The sequence below is a fragment of the Rhinopithecus roxellana genome, chromosome 17 (genome assembly GCF_007565055.1).
Source record: "Rhinopithecus roxellana isolate Shanxi Qingling chromosome 17, ASM756505v1, whole genome shotgun sequence".
NCBI classification, from domain to species: Eukaryota; Metazoa; Chordata; class Mammalia; order Primates; family Cercopithecidae; genus Rhinopithecus; species Rhinopithecus roxellana.
This window is the reverse complement of record NC_044565.1, coordinates 105,627,894-105,654,375: the sequence shown is the minus strand read 5'-3', so window position 1 is coordinate 105,654,375 and position 26,482 is coordinate 105,627,894. Positions and strand designations below refer to the sequence as shown.

The 26,482-nt window shown below is 38.2% G+C and overlaps 1 protein-coding gene across 4 annotated transcripts in view; it reads left to right on the top strand.

Moving 5' to 3' along the window:
- Window positions 1-26,482, top strand: part of EML4 (EMAP like 4) — a 163,853-nt gene that overhangs the window by 121,059 nt on the left and 16,312 nt on the right. For all 4 annotated transcript variants that reach the window (XM_010382598.2, XM_030921003.1, XM_030921004.1 and 1 more), the window contains 8 exons: window positions 3,323-3,457; window positions 3,579-3,714; window positions 8,687-8,838; window positions 10,550-10,675; window positions 10,760-10,891; window positions 11,937-12,004; window positions 24,043-24,131; window positions 25,535-25,632. In XM_010382598.2, the coding sequence (XP_010380900.1) occupies window positions 3,323-3,457; window positions 3,579-3,714; window positions 8,687-8,838; window positions 10,550-10,675; window positions 10,760-10,891; window positions 11,937-12,004; window positions 24,043-24,131; window positions 25,535-25,632 (936 nt within the window). The remainder of the gene's footprint in view (window positions 1-3,322; window positions 3,458-3,578; window positions 3,715-8,686; window positions 8,839-10,549; window positions 10,676-10,759; window positions 10,892-11,936; window positions 12,005-24,042; window positions 24,132-25,534; window positions 25,633-26,482) is intronic.

The following is a 26,482-nucleotide window of genomic DNA, read 5'->3' as shown; positions in this document are numbered from 1 at the left end:
GTCCAGGTGATTAATAAGCATATGTAAAGGTACTCAACCTCATTAATTATCAAAGAAATTCGAATTAAAACTCAAGTGCAGTACCACTGTGCACCTACCAAAATATCTTAAACTGAAAAAGACAAAAATACTAAGGTTGGTGAGGATTCTAAGTAACTGGAACTCTTACACAGTCTGCTGGGTATATAAGTTGATATAACCATATTACACAGTTCTTAGGCATTGGCAACTGTATTCTGGAGTATGGGAGTTTTGTGGGACATGGAGGAAAGGACACTTTTAGAGCAGAAAGATAAATTTTAGTGAATTTAGGAACTTTGTGAATTGTTCCTTAGTGAATTTAGGAACAGTTTAATGAATTTCGGAAAACTATTTGACATAACCTAAAGTCGAACATATGCATGCCTTCTGGCCCAAATTGTTCATCTCAGCAGAAATACATACATGTGTTTGCTAGAAGGCAAATAGCAGTGCGGTTTATGGTAACCAAAAATATGGAAACTACCCTGCCCATCCGCAGGAGAATGGATAAGTCAGTAATGTGATATTTTCATACAAAAGAAGACAATAGAGCAAATAGATTGAACAAGGTACAACTATGTGCACCAACACAAATGGATCTTACAAATGAAATGTTAAGAAAATAACCCAGACATGAAGGAATGCATTGTGCATAATTCCATTTGAATGAAACAGAGAAAACTAATCTTTACTGCTAAGAGTCAGGAGGATAATGGTTAAATAGGGGAAGGGGTTAGTAACTGGAAAGGGGATCTAGGATATTTATGGAATGTTAGTAATGTTTTGTTTCTTGTTCTGAATGATGACTAGCAATGTGTTCAATTTGTAAAACTTTATTGAGCTATGTACTTAAAATCTGTGTGCATATATATAATATATATAGTTATATATTATATAATATATATAGTGTTATATAATATATATTATATATATAATGTTATATATAGTATTATATGTCAGTAAAAAGTTATAATATCCTGTAAGGCAATACGCATATGCAAAGTGATTTAAACTCATAGATTTCTTCAGTTTATATCTTGACTGTCTTATCACTAGCATGATGGGTATACTGGGAATATTTGTTGTTAGTTTTACAACCCTTTGATTATCTTAATTTGGCCTAAGATTTTTTGGCCTAAGGAGTTTTGATTTGTCTGAGTGAAAACTAAAGACTGTTCAGTTAATCTTTAAACTTTACTTAGACTTGCTAAATATATATATAGTTCCATACTACTCAATCACTGGAAAATTATATAACAAGCAAGATATGCTGTACTTTATCTTCATCTTTTTTTCCCCTTTTTTGGTCAGGGTCTCACGCTTCACCCAGGCTGGAGTGCAGTGGCTTAATCACAGCTCACTGCAACCTCAAACTCCAGGGCTCAAATGATCCTCCAGCCTCAGCCTCCCAAGTAGCTAAGACTACAGGGCACACCACCACGCCGGCTAATTTACTTTTTGTAGAGACAGGTCTCACTATGTTGCACAGGCTGATCTCTAACTCCTGGGCTCAGCAATCCTCCAACCTTGGCCACCCAAAGCATTGGGATTACAGGCATAAGCCACAACACCTGGCCTAGATTAGATTTTATTAGTTGAATTTTATTTATGTGCTTATGCAAAGGCCCCTAAGCCCAAATGTTAAGTAACAGAAATGTAAAACTCATGGAAATATTGGAACTGTGGGGGGAAAAAAAGAATTGAAAACAACCCTTTCAAGTGTCATTTTATTGGTATAACATAAAATTTATTATTTTTAACTCAGTTCATAAGACTATCATCTTTATCATGGTTTTGTTTTGTTTTGAGATGGAGTTTCACTCTGTCACCCAGGCTGGAGTGCAGTGGCGCAATCTTGGCTCACTGCAGCCTCCACCTCCTGGGTTCAAGCAATTCCGTGTCTCAGCCTCCCAAGTAGCTGGGATTACAGGTGCCCACCACCATGCCCGGCTACTTTTTTGTATTTTTAGTAGAGATGGGGTTTCACCATCTTGGCCAGGCTGATCTTGAACTCCTGACCTCGTGACCCACCTGTCTCAGCCTCCCAAAATGCTGGGATTACAGGTGTGAGCCACCACGCCTGGCCCATGTTGTTTTGCCAAGAGGAAATGCTTCTGTACACATAAAATTCTTTGCTGAGTTAAAAAGTGGACATTAATGATCACTCTGTAAATAAATACTAGCTAATAAGTAGCTTTACAGGCATGTAGGTAGGTATCACCTCACTGTTAAGTTTGAGTAGATGATTTTACTATAAAATATCAACTTAGTAAGAATTATGATTTACTGAAATAATAGAAATACAATGTTTTAGAATAATATCCTCAACTGAAATCATTTTAATGAAAAAACTAGTAATTTCTTCTTGAGTCTCATGCTTGTGTTCTTCCTAGTCCACCATAAATCTTTTAAACCTAATGCCTGTCATTGCTAGATTTTTTGAGGGAAAAGAGCATAAAAGCCCTCTGGGAATGTTTTTGTTTTCATTTCTGTAGGAATCAGTAGTGACCATTCTAAATCTACTTTTTAAGAGTTCAGCCTGAAGGACATCTCTCTAAATTAGTCCTAGTCTCTAAATATTTTGTTGAGGCTGGGCACAATGGCTCATGCCTGTAATCCCAGCACTTTGGGAGGCTGAGGTGGGCGGATGACTTGAGGTCAGGAGTTTGAGCCCAGCCTAGCCAACATGGTGAAACCATGTCTCTACTGAAAATACAAAAATTAGCTGGGCATGGTGGCGGGTGCCTGTGGTCCCAGCTACTGGGGAGGCTAAGGCAGGAGAATCACTTGAACCCTGGAGGCAGAGGTTGTCGTGAGCCGAGATCACTCCATTGCACTCTAGCCTGGGTGACAGAGCAAGACTCCATCTCAAAAAAAAAAAAAAAATTGTATGAATAAATGCTCCGTAATAATAGTACAAAGAAAGATAAGACAGTTTCTTTTCTTTTTTTTTTCTTTTAATACAAATAGCAGTGTCTTTAAGGAAGAATGTACATTGCTCTTAGATTTGATAGTTTTAAATGTACTTTTCTGGCATGTGCAAAAAGTTAAAGGTATATATATAAATGTCTTTCTAATGCAGAGTTTTTATAAATAGCACAAAAGGTGATATAATAATACAAGGACATCAAATTTAAATCATCCCAAAAATACATTATCAAAATTTTTCAGGAAAATTATCTTGGAAGAAGAGGCATTTTCTCAAAATCTTGCCCTATCGTTGTCAGTAGCAGTAACTGAATTGATACTTGAAGAAGATAAGGATATACATTCATCTAAAGTTTTATTTCCCTTTTCATAGACAACAAATGAAGTTGTTTTGGCTGTGGAGTTTCACCCAACAGATGCAAATACCATAATTACATGTGGTAAATCTCATATTTTCTTCTGGACCTGGAGTGGCAATTCACTAACAAGAAAACAGGGAATTTTTGGGGTAAGGATCAGATTGTTTTAATGTTATTAGGTGTATAAATCTTTAATTTTTTAAATTGTTGAGTAAGCATCAAGTTGTCATGGCAAAAAGAAAATTGAAAATTTTCATTGTTTCCTTGTAGAAATATGAAAAGCCAAAATTTGTGCAGTGTTTAGCATTCTTGGGGAATGGAGATGTCCTTACTGGAGACTCAGGTGGAGTCATGCTTATATGGAGCAAAACTACTGTAGAGCCCACACCTGGGAAAGGACCTAAAGGTACAGTATTCTTATATTAAACTCATTTCTTAAAAGTCTCACATAGTGCTCTTTCAGTCCCATCTATTAGACCAGGAGAGAAAGAGCTGCAGTGTAACAATATGAGCAAGTCACCAACATACCGTTTGTTTTCACCTTCTTCATAATCTTTTTTTAATGAAATTATTTATCCAGTTATTTATTGAGCTTATATAATCCACATTTGACTACACTGAACCATTCCCTTTAGGAAATTAATAATTAGAAAGACATGATATATGTTAGTTTAAAAAGTATAGAGGCTCACTCTCCCCTGAGCTGGTTCTGGGTTATCTGTTAGGGCAGAATGCATGGCCATGTGATAAAATGGGAGAGGGGAGAAAAAAGGAATAAACTCATAAACTAGCTGTTTGAAAACTATTTGTCAAACATTAAAGGAATAACTTTCATCTTAACTTTGGGTGTCAATGTAGGAGCAAAAGTTGAATAGTCTTGATGAAAGCACTATTTTCACCAAAATGTGGAATTTAAATTTCATGTTACTATTTTCTTATGACTGCACGGAGTTTTGTACTGTATTTTTTTAGGACATAAATGCTCCTTGACCTCTGAATGGCATTATATCCTGATAAAACTGTCATAATGTCAAAAAATAATAAATTGAACCAACATAAGTCAGGGACCATCTGTTACTAAATTAATGTTTGAATTAAATGTTTTTCAAATCCATTCACCTGAATTTCTAAGCTCGGCTGTTGAATTGAATTAGACATATTAAGAAGTTTAAAACAATAAGCCTTAAATTGTATTACCGTTGACCCTCATCTCAATCATTGGCCATATATTCTTAGCCTCTTTCGTTCAGTTTAGATTCAAAATTTACATACCAGAAGAATGGCAGTGGGTTGAGGGTTCTTAGAAAAGAGAGTTACGACAACAGTATGTTAACTGCTTTTCCTGTTTATTTCTTTTCTTTTTTTCTCATTTTTCTTTCCTGGGCACATTTACTTAGTATCAGAAATGCCAGGAACAGCATAGTATATTAAAACAGTGACTTTTAAATTGTTCATGAATCTCCAACACTGAGCAGAATTTGGGTATAAATACACCCTTTTGTTAGTGTTAATGTTTGTGTTCAGGTTGGGGACAGGAAGAAGAGGTTCAGAGGTTTTTATTTTGGTCTTTGAAAAATTTGTGGCTTAGCCTCTCTACATATGCACAAACAGGAAACAGGAAATCCAATCTTGTAAATTGCTGGGCACATGAAATGGCCTGTCTTGTACTTTGCCACATGACTAACCCTATTATGGGTAAAGTTGCTGAGAATTTGAGGTTTTCAGTTGGCTGGGAAGGATTTGGTGAGCGCAGTGAAATAAATGGAAGTCCAGAACAGAATAAGTGCCCAGAGTTTCCATTTTTTAATTCTTGCTCCCAGATTTCAGTAGGTCCAATTTACATATTCCCAACTATGACATTTTTGCACCTGTGGCAGTCTTACCAACCAAAATTTGAGTGTACTGTGACATCATGTCCGATTAAAGGACATTTTTGAATGGCAGAAGTGTAATTTCGCAACTAATCCTTTTACTTTTGTAAATAGGAGACAAACCGAAACTGTATTTTATGTCTTAAAAGTGCTCTTATATTTTTTTTCTTGTTTCCAAACCATTTATTCCTCATAAATTAATGGGAATCTTCAAGTAATTATTATTTTCTATTTCTTAAGTAGGTATGAGGTCTTTGTTATTTGTTTCCTACACATATGAAATAGACTGAAATTGTTCTTATGCAACATAATTTGTAATCTTTTAAGTGGGTAAGTGGAAGTTGAGAGTATCTACAGAACCATTAAAATGTTCAGCATTCTTAAGTCTTGCAAAGGAGCTAAGAAACACTGCCATTTTATGTGTTCTACAAATCAAATTGGCCCAGTTGCTAAGAATACAACATAAATTTCAAAGTCTCCCTAATATTTGATTCTTTAAACAGACACAGAAGGCCTTCCAAACGTCTTGATTTGGCAGGCAGTGTAAACTTTTATGGAAGCTTTGTTTCTGTTAGAGATGAGAAGAAGGGGTGAGATTTGTGATTAAGTTTGGATAGACTTGACCATATGAGTAAGCCTGAAGGCAGAGTAGGTTTTTTTAATTCAAGGGTAATTATTTTGCTTGGCAGGGATTTCAAACATTATTTGGCAACTGGAATATCAGAAATACAGGCCCGTAAGAAAGGTATCTTTGGCTATAAATTTGTTTTATAGGTAAATATTATATAAAGGAAACTGATAATTTATTTAAATTGGAATCACTGAATTTTTTAAGCTAAATTGATACTAGGTCCACCTCAGGAGATAACTTTCCTGGAGTGAGAAGGACTCACTGACTTGATCACTATATAGAGTCTTTTTATTTCTGATGAAGCATTTTTTTCTTCATATTTTTTATTTTCTAGTTTTCCATCATTCTGGGAGGATTTTAAGTGTTTAACAAGGTTTTTGTCATGTTTCAAAATATGGAAAGTGGACTTAAGAATAGAAAAACTGTTTTCGTACATTTTAATGGAGAACTATGAAACTCCCACACCTCTGCTTTTTGTGTTTTCTTACATGATACCTTCAGGCTAGTGTTGTTAGTTTGACCATGCATAGGGAAATAAGCCTAAAATTTGCTTTTCTCTATTTTTAATGTCCAAATAAAGCCAGTAGTACTCTCAGAAAATTCACATCTCTCAGGTGTCCTTGCTCTCGTGGTCACATCAGAACAGAGATAGATACTTGTCTGCCTATCCCACTGAACGCAATTGTGTTGTTCAATTTTTAAGGTATTTTCAGATGGTAAATGTTGGTGTAAGTGGAGACAGTTGACCTGAACAGCACATTTGTTGGAGTTCTACTTCTAGCTCTGCTGAATTAGGCAAGCTCTCCTCCAAATCAAGCAAGCCTTTTCCTGTCTCCCTGCCATATATACCCATCCATTAAGTATTTGTACCACTAGCATACTCACACTGAGAGAATTTTTTTTACCATACCAACACCTTAGAAATTTTAGTTAATTTGTTAAATATAATAGCAGCTCAAATAGATGAGTAAAAAAGAACAGTCTCAGTAACAGCTTTGAGTTATAATTCACATACCATGAAATCTACTCTGTTGAAGTATGCCTTTAAAGTTCAGTGTTTTTTAGTATATTTACAAGGTTGTATAGCCATTACCACTATCTAACCTAAGGACATTTTCCTCACCCCAAAAAGAAAACCTATACCCATTAGTAGTCACTTTCCATTTCTCCCTCCCCTCAGCCCCTAGGTAACCACCAATCTCCTTTAGGTCTCTATAGATTTACTTGTTCGGGACATTTCATATAAATGGAGTCATACAATGTATGGTCTTTTATGACTTGCTTCTTTCACTTAGTTGTTTTTGTTTTGTTTTGGTTTGTTTGTTTGTTTGTTTTTTGAGACAGAGTTTCACTCTTGTTGCCCAGGCTGGAGTGCAATGGTGCAATTTCGGCTCACTGCACCTCCGCCTCCCAGGTTCAAGCGATTCTCCTGCCTCAATCTCCCAAGTAGCTGGAATTACAGGCATGTGCCATCATGCCTGGCTAATTTTGTATTTTTAGTAGAGATGGGATTTTGCCGTGTTGGCCAGGTTGGTTTCAAACCCCTGACCTCAGGTGATCCACCCGCCTCAGCCTCCCAGAGTGCTGAGATTACAGGTGTGAGCCACGGCACCCAGCCTTCACTTCACATTATGTTTTTAAGGTTCATCCATGTGGTGGTAGCATGTATCAATACCTCATTCCTTTTTATGGCTGAGTGATATCCCATTGTATAAGACAATACTATGTTTTTAAAATCCATTCATCAGTTGAGGAACAGTTTTAGAAAATGAATAGTTGTTAAACCTGCATTTTTTCAAGAGGACTAAGGGCTATTTATTGACTTAATTTAGCCATATTTCCATAAGGCTCTAACTTCCCATTTTGAACCTGGTAACTAATTCTGTCGGACATCATCTTCCAAAAAGCTTTACTCTTGCTCTGCTAGCCTATCTAGCTAAAGAGCTTCTCTGAGTAAGGCATTTATGAAAACCAAAGAAAAAGGTATGAGTACTATCATCTTATCCTCACCCTTAAAAGGGGGCAAAATACAATTTAAAAACCACATGTGTTTTGCCTAAAGTATCTTTTATGTACCCCATTGGTCGCTCCCTGGGTACTTAACAAAGTATGCTATGGGTATACAAGAAAACTGGGCTGTCATTTAGCCATCACATTGGTACAGCTGAATCAATTTTTAAAATACTGAAATTATTCTCTGCTAGTAGGTCAAAAGCCACTGCTACAGGTATCCACTACCTACCTTTGTCCCAATAACTTCCATAGTGCTCCTGTATCTCAGCAAATAAAGGGGAGTATTCCTTGTCACAACAGAAGGCCTCTGTGTTAACAATGGTTGTAAAATGTTAAACATTGTGACTGTTACCTCAGAAGGAAACAAAGATGTTTTTGCAAAGTTAAAGGAACATCATGGTGGGAGACTTGAGTCTAGTCACAGCTTTGTTATTAGCTAACTATGTGGTATCCCCTAAGCTGCCCCGTACCTCTTATGTCTTGAGCTCTAAAATCAGAAGAGTAATACCTACTCTATCTACCATACAAGATGATTATGAGAGATAGTAAAGTTCGGAAACCTATACTGTATCCCCTTTTGTCTGTGGAATTATCACTACTTTAGCTTTGTTTTTTTGGAGGAAAATATTTTGAAATATTTTCAGAGTAAATAAATATTGACATAAATAGAGAAGATTATATTATGCCTTGAGCTTTATTTACTGCCTGCTTTGCACAGAAGACTTGCTGAAAGTAAGTTTTTGATTGAGTCATATGAACATTCTGATTATTAACTCTAGTTCTACTGAAGTTTTCTTCCAAATAGACACTAAAATCTGATGAAAAGTATTATCACTAGTGTTTTTATTTTTCCCTCGTATTAGGTGTATATCAAATCAGCAAACAAATCAAAGCTCATGATGGCAGTGTGTTCACACTTTGTCAGATGAGAAATGGGATGTTATTAACTGGAGGAGGGAAAGACAGAAAAATAATTCTGTGGGATCACGATCTGAATCCTGAAAGAGAAATAGAGGTAAGGATGGAAACGGAATATAAAAATATTAAATACTCTAAACTCAGGTATTTTGTCCCACATTAAGATAACTACACTTTTCTGGCAAACTTATTAAATTCTTATAATTTCGTTTCCTTCCCTCAAGGAGTTTGCTGTTACCTTTAAGATAACTTTTTTCAAAAAAAAAACTAAAGACCATTAAACAAAATAATTTGAAAGAGTATTTTTAAAGATTAGGCAGAATAATTTGCCTGTTAAAACCAGAGCATATGTCACAAAGTTTAATTTTTCTTCTCTTTTTTGGTGATTTATATTTTGGATTTATGCTTAATGTTTTTTTTTCTACATGTAACATTCTTTCCAGAGAAAATCTTCTGGAAAATCCTCTTAAAAAGAGGATTCTGATAGTACTGCTCTTGGATTTTATTTCCAAGAAGATGGATAATAAAGAGTTGCTTAATCACAACCTTCAGTTCATACTGAAAATGCAACTTCCATCACTGTTTTCTTCACGGATAACTCATATCCTTTGTTATTAAAAGCTATACAATCTAGTTCACTCCTTCCTTTCCCATTTCTAACGTAAATTTGAATTACTCTTCGAATTCAGTTATTTGTATTTATAGGAGTAATTTTAGATCCCACTTTATAAAGTGTGATTTATAATTTCATTATTTCAGAATCATTCTTTGAGATTATTATTAAATGTATTAACACAGCGTTCACTGAGATTGTTCCATGTATTGCATTAAACGAAATTGCTCTCCCAAGGAGTCCTATTATTATAATACTTTACAATATATTGTTTTTTAATTTACAAAGAAATTCCACATCACATTTTTTTAATTGACATATTGTAATTGAACATATTTATGGGATACAGTCTGATGTTTTGATACAGATATGCTGTATAGTAATCCAGTCAGGGTAGTTATTATATCTGTTGCCTCATGCAATTATCATTTTTTTGTGGTGAGAATATTTTTATATTTTGATCTTTACAATAATCAAGAGTAGGTAGGGCATGTATTATTATCCTCATATTACAGAAAATGTTTCTTAGGCTAAGTAACTTACCCAAAGTAATGTAAGTAATATAACTAATAAGTAACAAAACCCAATCACATTCTTCATGTGATCTAATAGAACTTACTTCATTTTTCCTTTTTTTTTCCCCTGAGACAGAGTTTGCTCTGTCACCCAGGCTGGAATACAGCGGCCCAATGTTGGCTAACTGTAATCTCTGCCTCCCGGGTTCAAGCTATTCTCCTGCCTCAGCCTCCTGAGTAGCTGGGATTATAGGCGCCCGCCACCACACCTGGCTAATTTTTGTATTTTTAGTAAAAATGGGGTTTCACCATGTTGGCCAGACTGGTCCCGAACTCCTGACCTCAGATGATCCACCTGCCTTGGCCTCCACATGTGCTGGGATTATAGGTGTGAGCCACCACGCCCAGCCTTTTTTCCCTATTCTTAACCCTTAACTCCTAAAATCATTTAAAATACACATTTAAAATTAATTGAAGCAAAGAGTGTTGATAATTATTATAACTTCAGTATAATAAAATGTAATTGGACAAATAAATTATTAATAGTACAAGATTACTATATTCAAATTTGGGCTTTTGTCATAATTACCCCATAATTGCTTACAGCTATAAATGCAGGCCTCAAGTAGTAGTTAATGCATGTTAGTATGTATATGGTGACTTTACACTCTTTTTTCTAGGTTCCTGATCAGTATGGCACAATCAGAGCTGTAGCAGAAGGAAAGGCAGATCAATTTTTAGTAGGCACATCACGAAACTTTATTTTACGGGGAACATTTAATGATGGCTTCCAAATAGAAGTACAGGTAAGCTGTGTGATATTAACCATTAACTGAATATTTTTATTATGTTCTTTGGTTCTTATAACAATGAGTGTCTTTCATTTTCAGGGTCATACAGATGAGCTTTGGGGGCTTGCCACACATCCCTTCAAAGATTTGCTCTTGACATGTGCTCAGGACAGGCAGGTGTGCCTGTGGAACTCAATGGAACACAGGCTGGAATGGACCAGGCTGGTAGATGTGAGTGAAGCAAGATGTGATTTTTAACCTCCCCATAGAAGCTCCTCACACTGGAAGTTGAGAGCAGCAAAGTAAAAAGGACTAAGTGTTGATTCAAACCAAATGTAAACATATGGTTTAGTAAAAGAGGGTGGAGATAGGAGGGTAGTGTTTAGTCTTAAAGTATGAACATGAACCGATTTTAAAGAAGTAAGTTAGGCCGGGCGTGGTGGCTCACGCCTGTAATCCTAGCACTTTGGGAGGCCAAGGCGGGTGGATCCACGGGGTCAGGAGATCGAGACCATCCTGGCTAACACAGTGAAACCCCGTCTCTACTAAAAATACAAAAATTTAGCCGGGCGTGGTGGTGGGCGCCTGTAGTCCCAGCTGCTCGGGAGGCTGAGGCAGGAGAATGGCATGAACCTGGGAGGTGGAGCTTGCACTGAGCCAAGATCATGCCACTGCACTCCAGCCTGGCCAACAGAGCGAGACTCCGTCTCAAAAAATAAAAAATAAATAAAAAGAAGTTAGCAGCGTAAAAGCTCAATTTGTCCATCAGCTTCAGTGGTAAAATCATAAAGATTTCACATATCTATATAGCATTAATTATTGTGGAAATATTTGTGCCTCGGGTGGCGTTGCAGTTGGATTCAGTAAGTGCTGCTCACTAACAGGCTCTACTGTCTTCTTTCTGAGTGGTCTCTTACTGTATTTTCTCTCTACCCAACCCAGACATCCACCTTCTCTAGCCCAAAAGGTGTATACAGGTTCTTTGTGGATGCTAAAGAACTGTACCAGTGTTTGTTGTTGTTATCCTTATTATTGTTCCACTCCCTAGCCACAAGCTGGTTGTCCCTTTCCCTCACCACTCTGCCAGCATATCCCCTTCATGCTCTGAAATTCTTTTTCCTCTCATATCCGCGTGTTATTTCTCATTAGCTACAAAGTTGATGGAAATTTTATGTTTGTATGAAACAGGTTATTTTCAGATGTTTTTGCCACTATCCCCATAGATCTAGGGAGACTTTCTCAAATACTCCCCAACAGCTGTCTGTCTCTTTTCTAGGAACCAGGACACTGTGCAGATTTTCATCCAAGTGGCACAGTGGTGGCCATAGGAACGCACTCAGGCAGGTAGGGTCTTTAAGTGAGCTGAGTAACCTGAAGTGGTGGGATGTTTAAATGCTTAATCAGGAATGTCCTCAATCTGATCTGGAGAATTAATCTCTTAAGTGGCACACTAATATACTTGTTGTTCGTATCTGTTATGTATATTCATACAATTCAGTTATTGAGCATCTGCCTATTGCTTCATGCTATTGTGTGTATTCAGAATACATCAGAAAACAAAACAAAAATTCCTGCCCTGTGAAGCCCACATTTTAGTGTGTATGGGACAGAATAAAAAATAAGGCCTGATGCAGCCAGGCATGGTGGCTCATACTTGTAATCCCAGCACTTTGGGAGGCCAAGGTAGGCAGATCACCCGAGGTCAGGAGTTCGAAACCAGCCTGGCCAATGTGGCGAAACCCCATCTCTATGAAAAATACAAAAATTAGCCAGGTGTGGTGGCGCACACCTGTAATCCCAGCTACTTGGGAGGCTGAGGCAGGAGAATCAGTTGAACCTGGGAGACAGAGGTTGCAGTGAGCCAAGATTGTGCCACTGCACTCCAGCCTGGGCAACAGAGCAAGACTCCATCTCAAAAAAATAAAAATAAAAAAAAATAAGGCCAGTCATAGTAGCCCATGCCAGTAATTCCAGTACTTTGGGAGGCTGAGGCAGGAAGATTGCTTGAGGCCAGGAGTTTGAGACCAGCCTGAATGAGACCCCATCTCTATAAAAAATAAAACATAAAAATAATAAACATTATAACATTATATTAGAAAATGTTAAGAACCATGTGAGGATAGGGAAAATGTTGGGAGATTAAGAAGGAGTGCAGTTGTTGCAAAATGATAGAGGGGTCATTATGGGCTTCATTGAAAAGGAGTTAGCAGATTTGACTTTGCTTTGTGAAATTAGAAGAATCAGAAAATTTCTCTCCTCATTATCTTTTATGCAGGGGAAGGATTTGAAGCTGATGTAACACAATTGAGCATTTATAAGTTGTTTGTGCTACACCTTTTGCCATCCTTTCTTATTTTAAATGCTATGCAGATATATAATAAAGATATATTTTCTAAAATAAGGCCTGTCTTGCAGACCTTGTGTAGTACCTTTCTAAGGTTAACATGTTTATGATTTATACATCTTTAATTGACTCATCTTTATTGTCTCTGCTAGTAAGTAGTCCTTCTCACATTTTTAAGGAGGCAAAGAAAAACATGAAGTCAGTTTTCCCAAAATTAAACTCTAAAGTGTGGAATGCTGATTTTTAATGGGGTGAGACTATTGTGAACACGCTTATATAAATATTTTTGTTTATATATAAGACAAATACTTTAAACCAACTAATTCATTTAATTCTAAAACTAAATTTAGTGATTTAGAGGGGATTTTTTTTGTAGCAATTTTTCCTTCTGGCTGTTAGATACAAATTAACACCTGAAATGTGAAAACATTCCAATTTCTTCTTATAGTGCTGCAGAATCTTTCAGAATAATGGAAAAACAGGTCTTTAAAGATAATTGAATTATGAATGTGCAACTAGAGATGCTATAGAGTGAAATCATTGAATTTTAGAACTAGGCTGCTGGAGAGAGCAGTTGGTGATACTTTGCAAATGTAGAAGGCTGGCTCAGATCTTGCCCAAAACACGTTAGTAATAGATCATTATGAGGTTTAAAAGCACTTAGACTTGGATATTTGTCCATTTGGACCGAATGTGGTCCATTCTCTTTGAGAAAGACACATGACAGGTCAGTGTAGGATTTGGAGGAAATTATTTTCTTCAACCAAAAAAAAATTATTGTTAAGCACGTAGGAAACCATCTGAGGTGTAGTGCTGATCTAGTTTTCAGAAAACCACAAAGAAATTCACTTTAAATCCTTATTTTTGGCAGCTAAACAGATATCACACATGCTAAAGTCCTTGAAATAATAAACGTAAGAGGTATCATTTATTCATTGTCTGATGACCCTGTGCTAAAATCTTTTTTTTTTTTTTGAGATGGAGTCTCACTCTGTCACCCAAGTTGGAGTGCAGTGACGCAATCTCGGCTCACTGCAAGCTCCGCCTCCCAGGTTCACGCCATTCTTCTGCCTCAGCCTCCAAAGTAGCTGGGACTACAGGCGCCCGCCACCACACCCGGCTTTTTTTTTTTTTTTTTTTTTTTTTTTGTATTTTTAGTAGAGACGTGTTAGTCTCTACTAAAGTTTCACTGTATTAGCCAGGATGGTCTCAATCTGACCTCGTGATCCACCCGCCTCGGCCTCCCAAAGTGCTGGGATTACAGGTGTGAGCCACAGTGCCCTGCAGCTAAATTCTTTTTATCTGTTACTCCTAATCTTCACAAGAATGTAACAAAGTGTTTATTAATATCATGATTGCACAGACAGGAAACCAAGACCCATAGAGTGCTGTTACTTGTGATTGAGCTCAGGTGCTGCATGGTTCCAAAGCCTGTCTTTTCCTCTAATCCAACAATGCTCTTTGAGATATTTACAGCATTTCTTAGAAATATTGTTAGGAAGGTTTGGGCCGGGCGCGGTGGCTCAAGCCTGTAATCCCAGCACTTTGGGAGGCCGAGACGGGCGGATCACGAGGTCAGGAGATCGAGACCATCCTGGCGAACATGGTGAAACCCCGTCTCTACTAAAAAAAATACAAAAACTAGCCAGGCGAGGTGGCAGGCGCCTGTAGTCCCAGCTACTCGGGAGGCTGAGGCAGGAGAATGGCGTAAACCCGGGAGGCGGAGCTTGCAGTGAGCTGAGATCCGGCCACTGCACTCCAGCCTGGGTGACAGAGCGAGACTCCGTCTCAAAAAAAAAAAAAAAAGAAATATTGTTAGGAAGGTTTATCTTTGACAATTAAATCACTGATTGACATTTTTAAAGCATACTATGTATACAAGGGAGTCAAACACTAAATGGGCGATTGTAAGGCTAGCGGGGTTTGAATCATGACGATAAATTGCTTGGTTGAAGAAAACACTGTGTGTTTACAAATATACATACACAGCCCCAATTTGTAAGGGAAAATTGTTCTGAAAAACTCACTGGAATTGCTTTCGAACATTTACATAGCTGTGAAATCATCATTGACAAGCTTAAAATGGAAAGTCACTCAATTTTAGTGACTTAAACTAAAGTTAAGCCAATTGGTTTCTCTTGGAGTTGTAAGTAGAAAACACTTTATAACTGAGAGTGATGCGATAACTAAATTGAAAGTGCTGGCAGTCCATTTGGAGATTGATTAGAATCTAGGGGAGATGCAGTTGTCAGTGTTCATTCTGTATGTTAACTCCTGCCTTTGGTTTCACATCTGGTTAGGTTCTGTTGGTCCTTGGGAAACGTTCTCGTTTGTTTTTATTTTTGCCTTGGATCTGTGAATACCTGACTGTATTGTCTAAAATGGAAAAATCTTAATGTAGCCATTCTGTTATTATCACTGACCCTAAGCCTGAAAAAACGCACACCTAGGGTTAGGAAATTTTTATTTTATTTAATGTTTTTATTTTTATTTTTATTTATTTATTTAGAGACAGTTTCCCTCTTTCTCCCAGCCTGGAGTGCAATGGCGTGATCTCAGCTCACTGTAACCTCTGCCTCCCAGGCTCAAGTGATTCTCTAGCCTTAGCCTCCTAAGTAGTTGGGATTACAGGCGCCCACCACCATACCCAGCTAATTTTTGTATTTTTAGTAGAGACAGGGTTTCGCCATGTTGGCCAGGCTGGTCTCGAACCCCTGGCCTCAAGTGATCACCTTGCCTGGGCCTCCCAAAGTAGTGGGATTACAGGCATGAGCCACCATGCCCAGCCAAGGACATTTTTTAGTGGAATGCAACACATGTCCAAGTTGTGCATGATCCAAAAAAAAGTGACTAGTAAAAAAAATGTAATGATGTCTTCACGTCCAGATCTAGATATCTTCTACTTCATGTAACCAAAGAGTAAGCACAGTGTGAATAAAGCGTCAAATAAGTACAGTTATCATTTTAAAATAATGTATTATTAATGTAATGTTAAGAGAAAAAAATTAAACGTGTAACCTTAAGTGGACATACTACTTCCTTAACACATTAATGCTCCTGGGCATGGTGGCTCATGCCTGTAAACCCAGCACTTTGGAAGGAGGCCAAGGCAGGTGGATTGCTTGAGCCTAGGAGTTTGAAACTAGCCTGGGCAACATGGCAAAACCCTGTCTCTACAAAAAAAATGTTTTAATTAGCCAGGTGTGGTGGTGTGTGCACCTGTAGTCCCTGCTACTCGGGAGGCTGAGGCAGGAGGATTGCTTGATCCCAGGAGGCAGAGGTTGCAGTGAACTGAGATCACGCCATTGCACTCCAGCCTGGGCACTGTCTCAAAACAAAAAGCAGAAGTTAATGCTCACATAGAAAGGATTCTTTTTAACAGCTTTGTTGAGATATAATTCACATACCCCCCCAAAAAAGAAATAAAAAATAATTCATATACTATAAAATTCACTGATTTAAGATATATAATTCAGTAAGTTCACAGGGTTGTGCAGTTATCCTCACAGTCTAATTTCAGAACAATTTTTAACCCAGAAAGAAATCCTGTACCCGTTAATAGTCATTCCCCATTACCCCAGCCACCTCCCCCTTGCTCTAGGCAACTGACCCAGTTTCTGTTTTTGTAGATTGTCTGTTCTGGGCATTTTCTATAAATGGAATGAATCATATAACGTGTTTTGTGATTAGCTTCTTTCACTTAATGTTTTCAAGGTTTAACCGCGTTGAGTACTTCATACATAGCGTGTATTATGGCCAAATAACATTCCATTGTATGGATATACAACCTTCATCGATTGATGGACAGAGGGGTTATTTCCACTTTTTGGCTACTATGAATAATGCTGCTACATACATTCATACACAAGCTTTAGAGGGGATATGTGTTTTCAGCTCTCTGGGATATAAAGGAGTAGAATTGTTGGGTTATGTGATAACTCCATGTTTAACATTTTAAGGCCAGGCACAGTGGCTCACACCTGTAATCCCCACACTTTGGGAGGCTGAAGCAGGAGGATCACTTGAGTCCAGGAGTTTGAGACCAGCCTGGGCAATATAGCAAGACCTTGCCTCTACAAAAAACAATAAAAAAAAAAAAATTAGCCAGGCATGGTGGTGCATGCCTGTGGTCCCAGCTACTCAAAAGCCTGAGGTGGGAGGATAATTTGAATCTGGGAGGTTGAGGCTATCATAGTGAGCTATGATGGCACCACTGCACTCCAGCCTGGATGACAGAGCGAGATCCTTTTTCAAAAACAAAACAACAACAACAAAAATTTTTGTTTTGTTTTTTTAGGAACTACCAAACTTTTCCACAGCAGCCATATTGGCTTATGATTCCACCAGCAATGTATGAGGGGTTTGTTTCTCCACATCTTTGCCAATACATATTATTATCTGTGTTTTGATTATAGCCATCCTAGTGGGTGTGAAGCGGTTTTTCATTATGGTTTTGATTTGCATTTCTTTGATGGCTAATGATGTTGAGCATTTCTTCAAGTACTTATTGGACGCTTGTATATTCTCTTTAGAGAAATGTATGTTGAAATCCTGTGCCCATCTTTGAATTGGGTTGTCTATTCTTTTAAGAGTTTTTTATATATTCTGGATACAGTTCCTTGTAGATCTTTTTCAAATATTTTTTCTCATGCCGAGGGTGGTCTTTTCACTTTCTTGCTGTTAGTAGCACCAGAGTTTTAAGTTTTGATGTAGTTTAGTTTATCTGTTCTTTCTCTTGTTTCTTGGGCATAAATATTTATTTCTATGTTTTCTTGTAAGAGTTTTATAGCTGTAGCTCTTACCTTTAGGTCTCCAATTCGTCTTGAGTTAATCTTCATATATAGTATGGCCCAGTAGGTGTCCAACTTCATTCTTTTGTATGTGGATATTCAGTTACAGCACCATTTGTTGAAAAGACTTTTCTTTCTCCATTGAATAGTATTGGCACCATTTTTGAAAATAAATTGACCAAACATGTATGAGATTTTCTCTGGACTTTGAATTCTGTTCCATATATATATATATATATATCTGTGCTTAATGCCAGTACCATAGTTGCAATCATTATGGGATTCTGTAAGGCCTAATGGATCTTCCACTTCCCTTTCCCTTTTCCCTTTTGCAGAGTCTTGCTCTGTTGCCCAGGATGGAGTGCAATGGCACAATCTCAGCTCACTGCAGCCTCTGCCTCCTGGGTTCAGGCAATTCTTGTGCCTCAGCGTGCCAGGTAGCTGGGACTACAGGTGTGGACCACCGTGCCTGGCTAATTTTTGTATTTCTAGTAGAGACAGGGTTTCACCATTTGGCCAAGCTGGTCTTGAACTCCTGACCTCAAGTGATCTGCTTGTCTCAGCCTCCCAAAGTGCTGGAATTACAGGCATGAGCCACCACACCCAGCCAGAAGCTTGGTTCTAATGTATATACTCTAGAATAAGAATACAATGAAATAGTGAAAACTTAAATATTTGTTTATTTGGCCATCATGGTGGCTCAGGCCCAAAGCCCAGACAGGAAGATCTCTTGAAGCCAGGAGTGAAATTTTTTTTAAAAAATGTTTTTTAATTTGTAGAAAATCCCCTTGGCTAGAGGATTTGTTGTTAGAGATAGAGCCTCTGAGCCAAAGAGTCTTTTCTGAAGGTAAAACATAGTGCTTGCAATGAAAAGGGGTGGGAACTCCAAAATTATATATGGAAATTGTGTACCTTTAATAACAAACATTGAATTACTACTAAAAATGATTTACCAAAAGTAGAAGAATTGATGTCTGATAATGTATTAATAATTAAGGAAATAGAAAAGTTAGGCACTGTTTGATGGGGGTTTTTTGGTTTCTTTTTTGATAGTCACTATCTCTAACCAGTAAATGACTAAGAGTTTTTAGGTTTCTACACGTTTTACCAAAACAGACACTACAGGGTTTCATTACATTCTCAGGGAGTGTCCAAAGAGACAAAATTACATAGTTTTCCTGGGAAGATTAAACTGACTTTGAAACAATCTTAAAACAGTATCAGTTGGTGCTTCTCCAAAATAAAAATTGGGCTGGTGTGGTGCTCACACCTGTAATCCCAACACTTTGAGAGGCCAAGGTGGGAGGATTCTTGAGCCTCGGAGTTCAAGACCAGCAACATGGCAAAACCCCTCCTCTACAAAAAATGAGCCAGGCATGGTAGCACATGCTTTTGGTCCCAGCTACTCGAGAGGCTAAGCGGGGGAAGGATCACCTGAGAGCCTGGGAGGTTGAGGCTGCAGTAAACTGCACTCCAGCCTGGGCAACAGAGTGAGACCCTGTCTCAAAAAAAATAAATAGATAAAAGTAATAATTTTTAAATGCATGAGAGTATCATAAAGTTTCCATAAACTCATTAAAAACTCACCTGATACAGAGCAGCTCTGTATCTTGTCATTTTGGTGTGTCAGTTCAGTCTGAACTAGGAAATTATTTTGTTCTCTTACTCTAAAAAGGCACTTGTCATCAGCTATGGCATTTCTAGGCCCAGAGGAATTTCATAGGAATAGTCATAAAAATTGGTTAATGAATTACATTCTCAGAAGAAACATAACCTGTGGGTACTGTCCAGTTGCAATAAAGTGTATTTCTTATGTGATTTTGTTTTTTATTTTATATTTTACTTTTAATGTTATTTTAAAATAAAATAGAGATGAGGTCTCACTACGTTGCCCAGTCTGGTTTTGAATTCCTGTGTTCAAGCGATCCTCCTGCCTCAGCCTCCCAAAGTGCTAGGATTACAGACATGAGGCACCATGCCCGTCCTTCCTGTGCACTTTTTGAAATGAAAATAATTGGTAAACATGAAGCATATGGCTTCAAAGTGCCAGTTTTCCTGCTTATTGGCCTTTAAACTCAAGTATTCACATATGAAAGATATTTATCTTACCTGAGTAGATGACAAAATTAGGTTAGCTGCCTGGAAGTTTCGGCCCATAGCTTACAAATTACTAAAATTTATGAATATGTTTAGAGATTTCACTGATAGGTTATAAATCAAAAATAAAATTCTAAGGCCTCCCTACCATCTGACTGGACCCCTCATCTCTGCCAGGGAATTCCAAAATTAACCTGAAAAACTGGTTCAGGCCATAATGGGAAGGGAAGGTCATGCCTTGTTGTAACCTCTTAGAATTCAGGAAAAGCCAACCAACATTAATATTAATACAGACTTTAAGTCTGGTAAGAAACATTTCTCTGTTTCTATTCTATTCTATTCTCTCTGAAATCTGCTACCTGAAGACTTTATCTGCATGATAAAACTTTGGTCTCCACAACCCCATATCATAACCCAGACAATTCCTTTCTACTGATAATAACCAATTGCCAAGAATTTTTTTTTTTTTTAGATGGAGTCTTGTTCTGTCGCCCAGGCTGGAGTGCAGTGAGTGGCACAATCTTGGCTCACTGCAACCTCCACCTCCCGAGTTCAAACGATTCTTCTGCCGCAGCCTCCCAAGTAGCTGGGACTACAGGCACCACCATACCCGGCTAATTTTTTGTATCTTTTTTTACTAGAGACGGAGTTTCACCTTATTAGCCAGGATGGGCTCCATCTCCTGACCTCATGATCTACCCACCTCGGCCTCCCAAAGTGCTGGGATTACAGGCGTGAGCCACTGCGCCTGGCCTGCCAGTCAGAAAGTATTTAAATCTACCTGTAACCTGGAAGCCCCCATCTACCTTCGAGTTGTCTTGCCTTCCCCGACTGAACCAATGTATATCATTTTTTGCTTTGTTTTTTTTTTTCCCCTAGACTGGAATGCAGTGGCACCATCTCAGCTCACAGCAAGCTCCACCACCTGGGTTCACACCATTCTCTTGCCTCAGCCTCCCGAGTAGCTGCGACTACAGGCACCTGCCACCATACCCAGCTAATTTTTTGTATTCTTAGTAGAGATGGGGTTTCACCGGGTTAGCCAGGATGGTCTTGATCTCCTGACCTCATGATCCACCTGCCTCGGCCTCCCAAAGTGCTGGGATTACAGGTGTGAGCCACTGCACCTGGCTGCTCCTTTTTTTTTTATTGTTATTATTAAACAGAGTCTCGCTCTGTCGCCCAGGATGGAGCACAGTGGTGCAATCTCTGCTCGCTGCAGCCTCAGCCTCCCGGGTTCAAGTGATTCTCCTGCCTCAGCCTCCCGAGTAGCTGGGATTACAGGCACCTGCCACCATGCCCACCTAATTTTTGTATTTTTAGTAGAGACGGGATTTCACCATGTTGACCAGGCTGGTCTTGAACCCCCGACCTAGTGATCCGCCCGCCTCAGTTTCCCAAAGTGCTGGGATAACAGGCGTGAGCTACCGCGCCTGGCCAAACCAGTGTATATCTTAACATGTATTTTATTGATGTCTCATGTCACCTTAAAATGTATAAAATTAGGCTGTGCCTCAACCACCTTGGGCACATGTTCTCTGAGGGCCCTCTCACCATGGGCCATGGTCACTCATATTTGGCTCAGAATAAATCTCTTCAAATATTTTAAAGAGTTTGGCTCTTTGTTGACAAGGTAAAAAATTGGGATCTTTTAGTCTTCATTCTACCTTGAATACACTAAGCCACGTTAAACAATGTCACTAAGCTTAAAAAAAAAAAAAAATCCTTCAAGCCCTTTTCTCTCTCCTAAATATTTCTTTTAATTTAAGAGGGAAATGGTCCCTTTCTCAGATATTAGTTATAATGCTTCAAAATGAAAAGCAACTTATCAGCCAGGTGCAGTGGCTCATGCCTGTAATCCCAGCACATTGGGAAGCCAAGGCAAGTGGATCACCTGAGGTCAGGAGTTCGAGACCAGGAGTTCGAGACCAGCCTGGTCAATATGGCGAAACCCTATCTCTACTAAAAATTCAAAAAATTATCAGTGCATAGTGGGGCATGCCTGTAGTCCCAGCTACTTGGGAGGCTAAGACACAAGAATCACTTGAACCCGGAGGCGGAGGTTGCAGTGAGCCGAGATAGCGCCACTCCACTCTAGTCTGGGTGACAGAGTGAGACTCCATCTCAAAAAAAAAAAAAAAAAAAAAAAAAGCTGTCATCATGATTGTTTTTATTGGCTTGTATTAGTGGTGGAATTTTTTCCATCTGAATAATTAAAAATGAAACAACTCAGAAGGTAGGACCAGGTAAAAAAATAAAGATTAAAAATAAAAACTTGCCGGGCACAGTGGCTCATGCCTATAATCCTAGCACTTTGGGAGGCTGAGGTGGGCACATCACCTGAGGTCAGGAGTTTGAGACCAGCCTGGCCAACATGGTAAAACTCCATCTCTACTAAAAATACAAAAATTAGCTGGGCATGGTGGCGCCCACCTGTAATCCCAGCTCTTCGGGAGAGTGAGGCATGAGAATCGCTTGAACCCAGGAGGCGGAGGTTGCAGTGAGTCAAGATCGTGCCACTGCACTGCAGCCTGGGGACGAAAGCAAGCCTCCGTCTCAAAAAGAAAAAAAACTTGCTGCTTTTTTTGCCCTGTTCAGTTCATGAATGAATTTTTAGTAACTTGTAAGCTATGGGTTGAAACTTTTAGGCAGCTAACCTAATTTGTAAATTCTGTCATCTACTCAGGTAAGAGAAATAATTTATATGTGAATACTTGAGTTTAAAGGCCAATAAGTAGTGATTTTGTTTTTCTAGTCTTGTCCTGTTCGTTCCATCCTATCCATTTTCTTCCTGCACACTGCACTACTATTAAATACCTCTTGCTAAAATTTGGCTTTTGACATGTTCAAGACTTACTTTTAATTTATTTGTTCACTTATTCATTCTGAAGATATTTAGTGCCTACTCTAATCTGGGCAGTGCTCAACTCTGAATTCTTCCAACCGGCTGTGCATGCTGCCATCCTCTCTCTTGTGCAGCCTTAAGTCTGCCTGTCCACGGTTCCCATCTTTGCTTTATATCCCTGCCTTCACCATACTCTTCTGAAGTACCCATCCTTTCCTTCAAATACTTTTAGAAAAAAAGTCTAATAATAGAGATTTATAATGTAGTTGGATTTAAGTCATTGTTTTACCTCTCAAGAGGCATTTGCATTTTGACTTTTCCTGTAAATGTGAATGAAAAAATATCTCTTTCGAAGAATTTAGGGCTTCCCTGTGCAAGAGTTGGAGGTCTCGGGGAGGAGAGTGCTCCCTGCTGGTTCTTTTGAATCACACCAAATGAATGACTTGCTACTGTTCCCTCCCACCTTCATATTGTCCATGGTTTTTCCCACCTCCCTAGCTATACAGCTCCTGTTCCTCCTGCCTAAAATGTCTGAACATTCCCTCAGTGTTCAGCTCAACCCACATCTTACATCTTCCCTAAGGATGTTTTTCTGTTTGCTATCATTCATTTTCCTCCTATGAGTTCCTCTATTATATTGAGTCACCATCACTGAGGTTGGCATTTCTTCATTCTTTGTTTCAGTTGACCCATTTCCTTTCTCCCAACTTAGTGTCTTCTTCAAGAACACTGATCCTGTATTTCTGTTTTATATTTAAACAGTGCCTAGCAAAGAGACAGGAATGGCAGTCAATGAATACCCAAATAGAAATGAGAATATGTCTAGGCCCATGTATATTTATGTATGTTTTATCTAGCAGCATTTTGCTAAATGAATTTATCCTTCATTAGAAGAAGAAAACATGTCATACTTAAGGACCATTATTAAAAATTCTTAAAATTAAAAAAATAGATCTGTCTGGGCACAGTGGCACATGCCTGTAATCTCATTCATTTGGGAGGCTGAGGTGGGAGTTTAAGGCCAGCCTGGATAACACAGTAAGACCCCATCTCTAAACAAAAAAGAAATTAAAAATTAGCCAGTTATGGTGGCATGCACCTGTAGTCCCAGCAACTCAGGAGGCTAAGGTGTGGGAGGATGGTGTGAGCCCGGAAGTTCAAGGCCGTTGTGGTGAGCTAGGATCACTCCATGCACACCAGCCTTATGACAAAGCAAGACTCTGTCTCAAAAAAAAAAAAGAAAACAACTTTTATTTTCTATAAATGCTAATATCTGAAGAAAATTTTGGTTTTTACTTCTTAACAGGTGGTTTGTTCTGGATGCAGAAACCAGAGATCTAGTTTCCATCCACACAGACGGGAATGAACAGCTCTCTGTGATGCGCTACTCAATAGGTAGGCAGATTTCCTCCCACCTCCCAAGCCTGGCATTCACAGCACTTCACTGCAATTGCATACTTTTACTTCTGATAAGGCTGACTACTTTTTTCTCTCGTTAAGAGTTGTTAAGTATTAAATCTGTTTCCCCCAACATTAAATTAAATTCTGCTGCCAGAAACTGCAAAAGATCTGCTAAAGTTAAACAACATTCTGAATCATCAAATTTAAAATGGACTACTACAGCTGCATTTGCAATTGAAAGCAGAATAAAGTGCAGTCAAATCCCCTTTTTCCGGAACTACGCATACTTTAGAATTTTCAATAGGTAGTAGGCTAAATGTCACATCTGGTTGGCAACCTTTTCTTTCTTTATAAGAGAATGTAAAAGAAATTACAGAGAAATTAAAAATACACAAATTTTATAGGCCCTTCAAGTCCTTTAGAATCTAGTGCATTGTTTTGGTTACATAGTAATGATTGGTTTGTTAATTAAATACTTAGCAATTCTCTATAAGAATTTGATCTATTCCTTTAGCCTACTTGAGAGTAATTATTTGTACTTTATTGACAATGTTAAGTTTCTATGATAATACCCCAATTACCTTTTCCTGTTATTAATGTGGCTTTGATTCACACCATTCTTCCCTGGAGTTAGTCTGACATTTTCTTTATTTGAAAATATACGCCAATAGTTGTTGCATTAGCACGGGATCCAGAGAATCTTTTTGATTCCTGCTCAGTTGTTTCAAAGGAATCACAGAGTAGTATTCTTTAAATTGAACAAGGAAGGAAAAGTATGTACTTTATGAGCCTGAAAAGAGTCCTCTTGAAGCACAAAAATTTTAACATTTTTCTGGGGTTTGTTTTGTTACGTTTTATTGTTTTTTAGTGTTGTAGTAGCAAATAACCACTGCAAATAAAGCTCTCGAACTCCAGAGATGACATGGACTTTATTGACCATTTGTTACGTGCTTAGCGCTGTGGTGGGTACAGGGAAGGACACCACAAAAGAAAGGAACATGGTCTCTTCCCAAGAGCACCTGCTCTGTAATTGGACAGATCATATATGCTAGCTGAACTAAGCAGCTGTCCGCTCAGCCTTCCATGTAAACCCTGTACCCTTCCACCCAAGAAGGCAGAATAACCTCTCTGGAGCTGGTGTTTAACTAGAAGATGAGGCCTAGAGTCCAAGGCCTGTAAGCATCTCCAAGAAGGGATTGTGTATTAGACTGGATGACCATTTATTTTTCAAATGTATTTAGTGGATAGAATTAATTCATCAGTTGCCAAATAACAGTTAAATTGATGAGATTTAACAGCATTTGTAAAATATGTCATTTAGGGTAGATCCAGTAAAATAACAGTAAATAAATTTATCAGTATATTTCTCTAGTCAACACTGGCCTATTTCATTCTAGATGGCACCTTCCTGGCTGTAGGATCTCATGACAACTTTATTTACCTCTATGTAGTCTCTGAAAATGGAAGAAAATATAGCAGATACGGAAGGTGCACTGTAAGTAGTGAAGTAAAACAAGTTGTAAAATTATTGGGAAATTTTACTTCTGTTAAAAACAAATGTTTACATCGATGTATGTGTTGTTTCCTGTCGTTAGCTGCTTTAATCTCTGTCTTCGAAAACTGAGACTGGTAATACCTGACGGCAGAACATTAGCGTTCTCTGTGTGCTCTAAAAAGACGTCTCCTTTTGATGGGGGTGTAATATTTGTCACTCTTTGACTAGTTTTAAGACAGTTTCTTAAAGCTATTTCCGTAGGAAACCTTTAGAATAACATTTTTTGAAAACTGAATGAGTCAGAAATAAAAGAACATCTCATGTTTAATCTTAACATCATATATCACCTCTCTTCCACTAAAAATAAAAGAATGTACATGGATATTTGTCTGCGTTTAAGAGAATTAACAGAAGGATGTTTCCTGTAATTTGTTGCCTACTTCTGCCTTCGTTGGGCTATAATTATAGGATGAAAATTGGATTAAATTTCTATAAGCATGACAAGTACTGAATGTATGGCAGGTATTCCCCTAGCAAACGAAAATGGCTTAGGCACCAGGAATATGTACAACATGTGTTCCTTTGTCCTCAAGAAGTACAGTCCAGCTCAGGCCAGGAAGAGAAAAGTAGGCAGTGTAGCATAGTGGTTAAGAGGACAGACTCTGGGCCAGACTACCTGAATTTGAATTATTTAACAGTCTTTATCACAAAACAATTCATTTTAGGGAAACAGATGAAAGAATTAGTTTTTAGAAGCATATACATCTTGTAATAAGCAAAATAAACTTCAATATGGGTCTGATATTTATTTTGCTTATTATATTTAAGCAAAAACTAGGCCATGTACTAT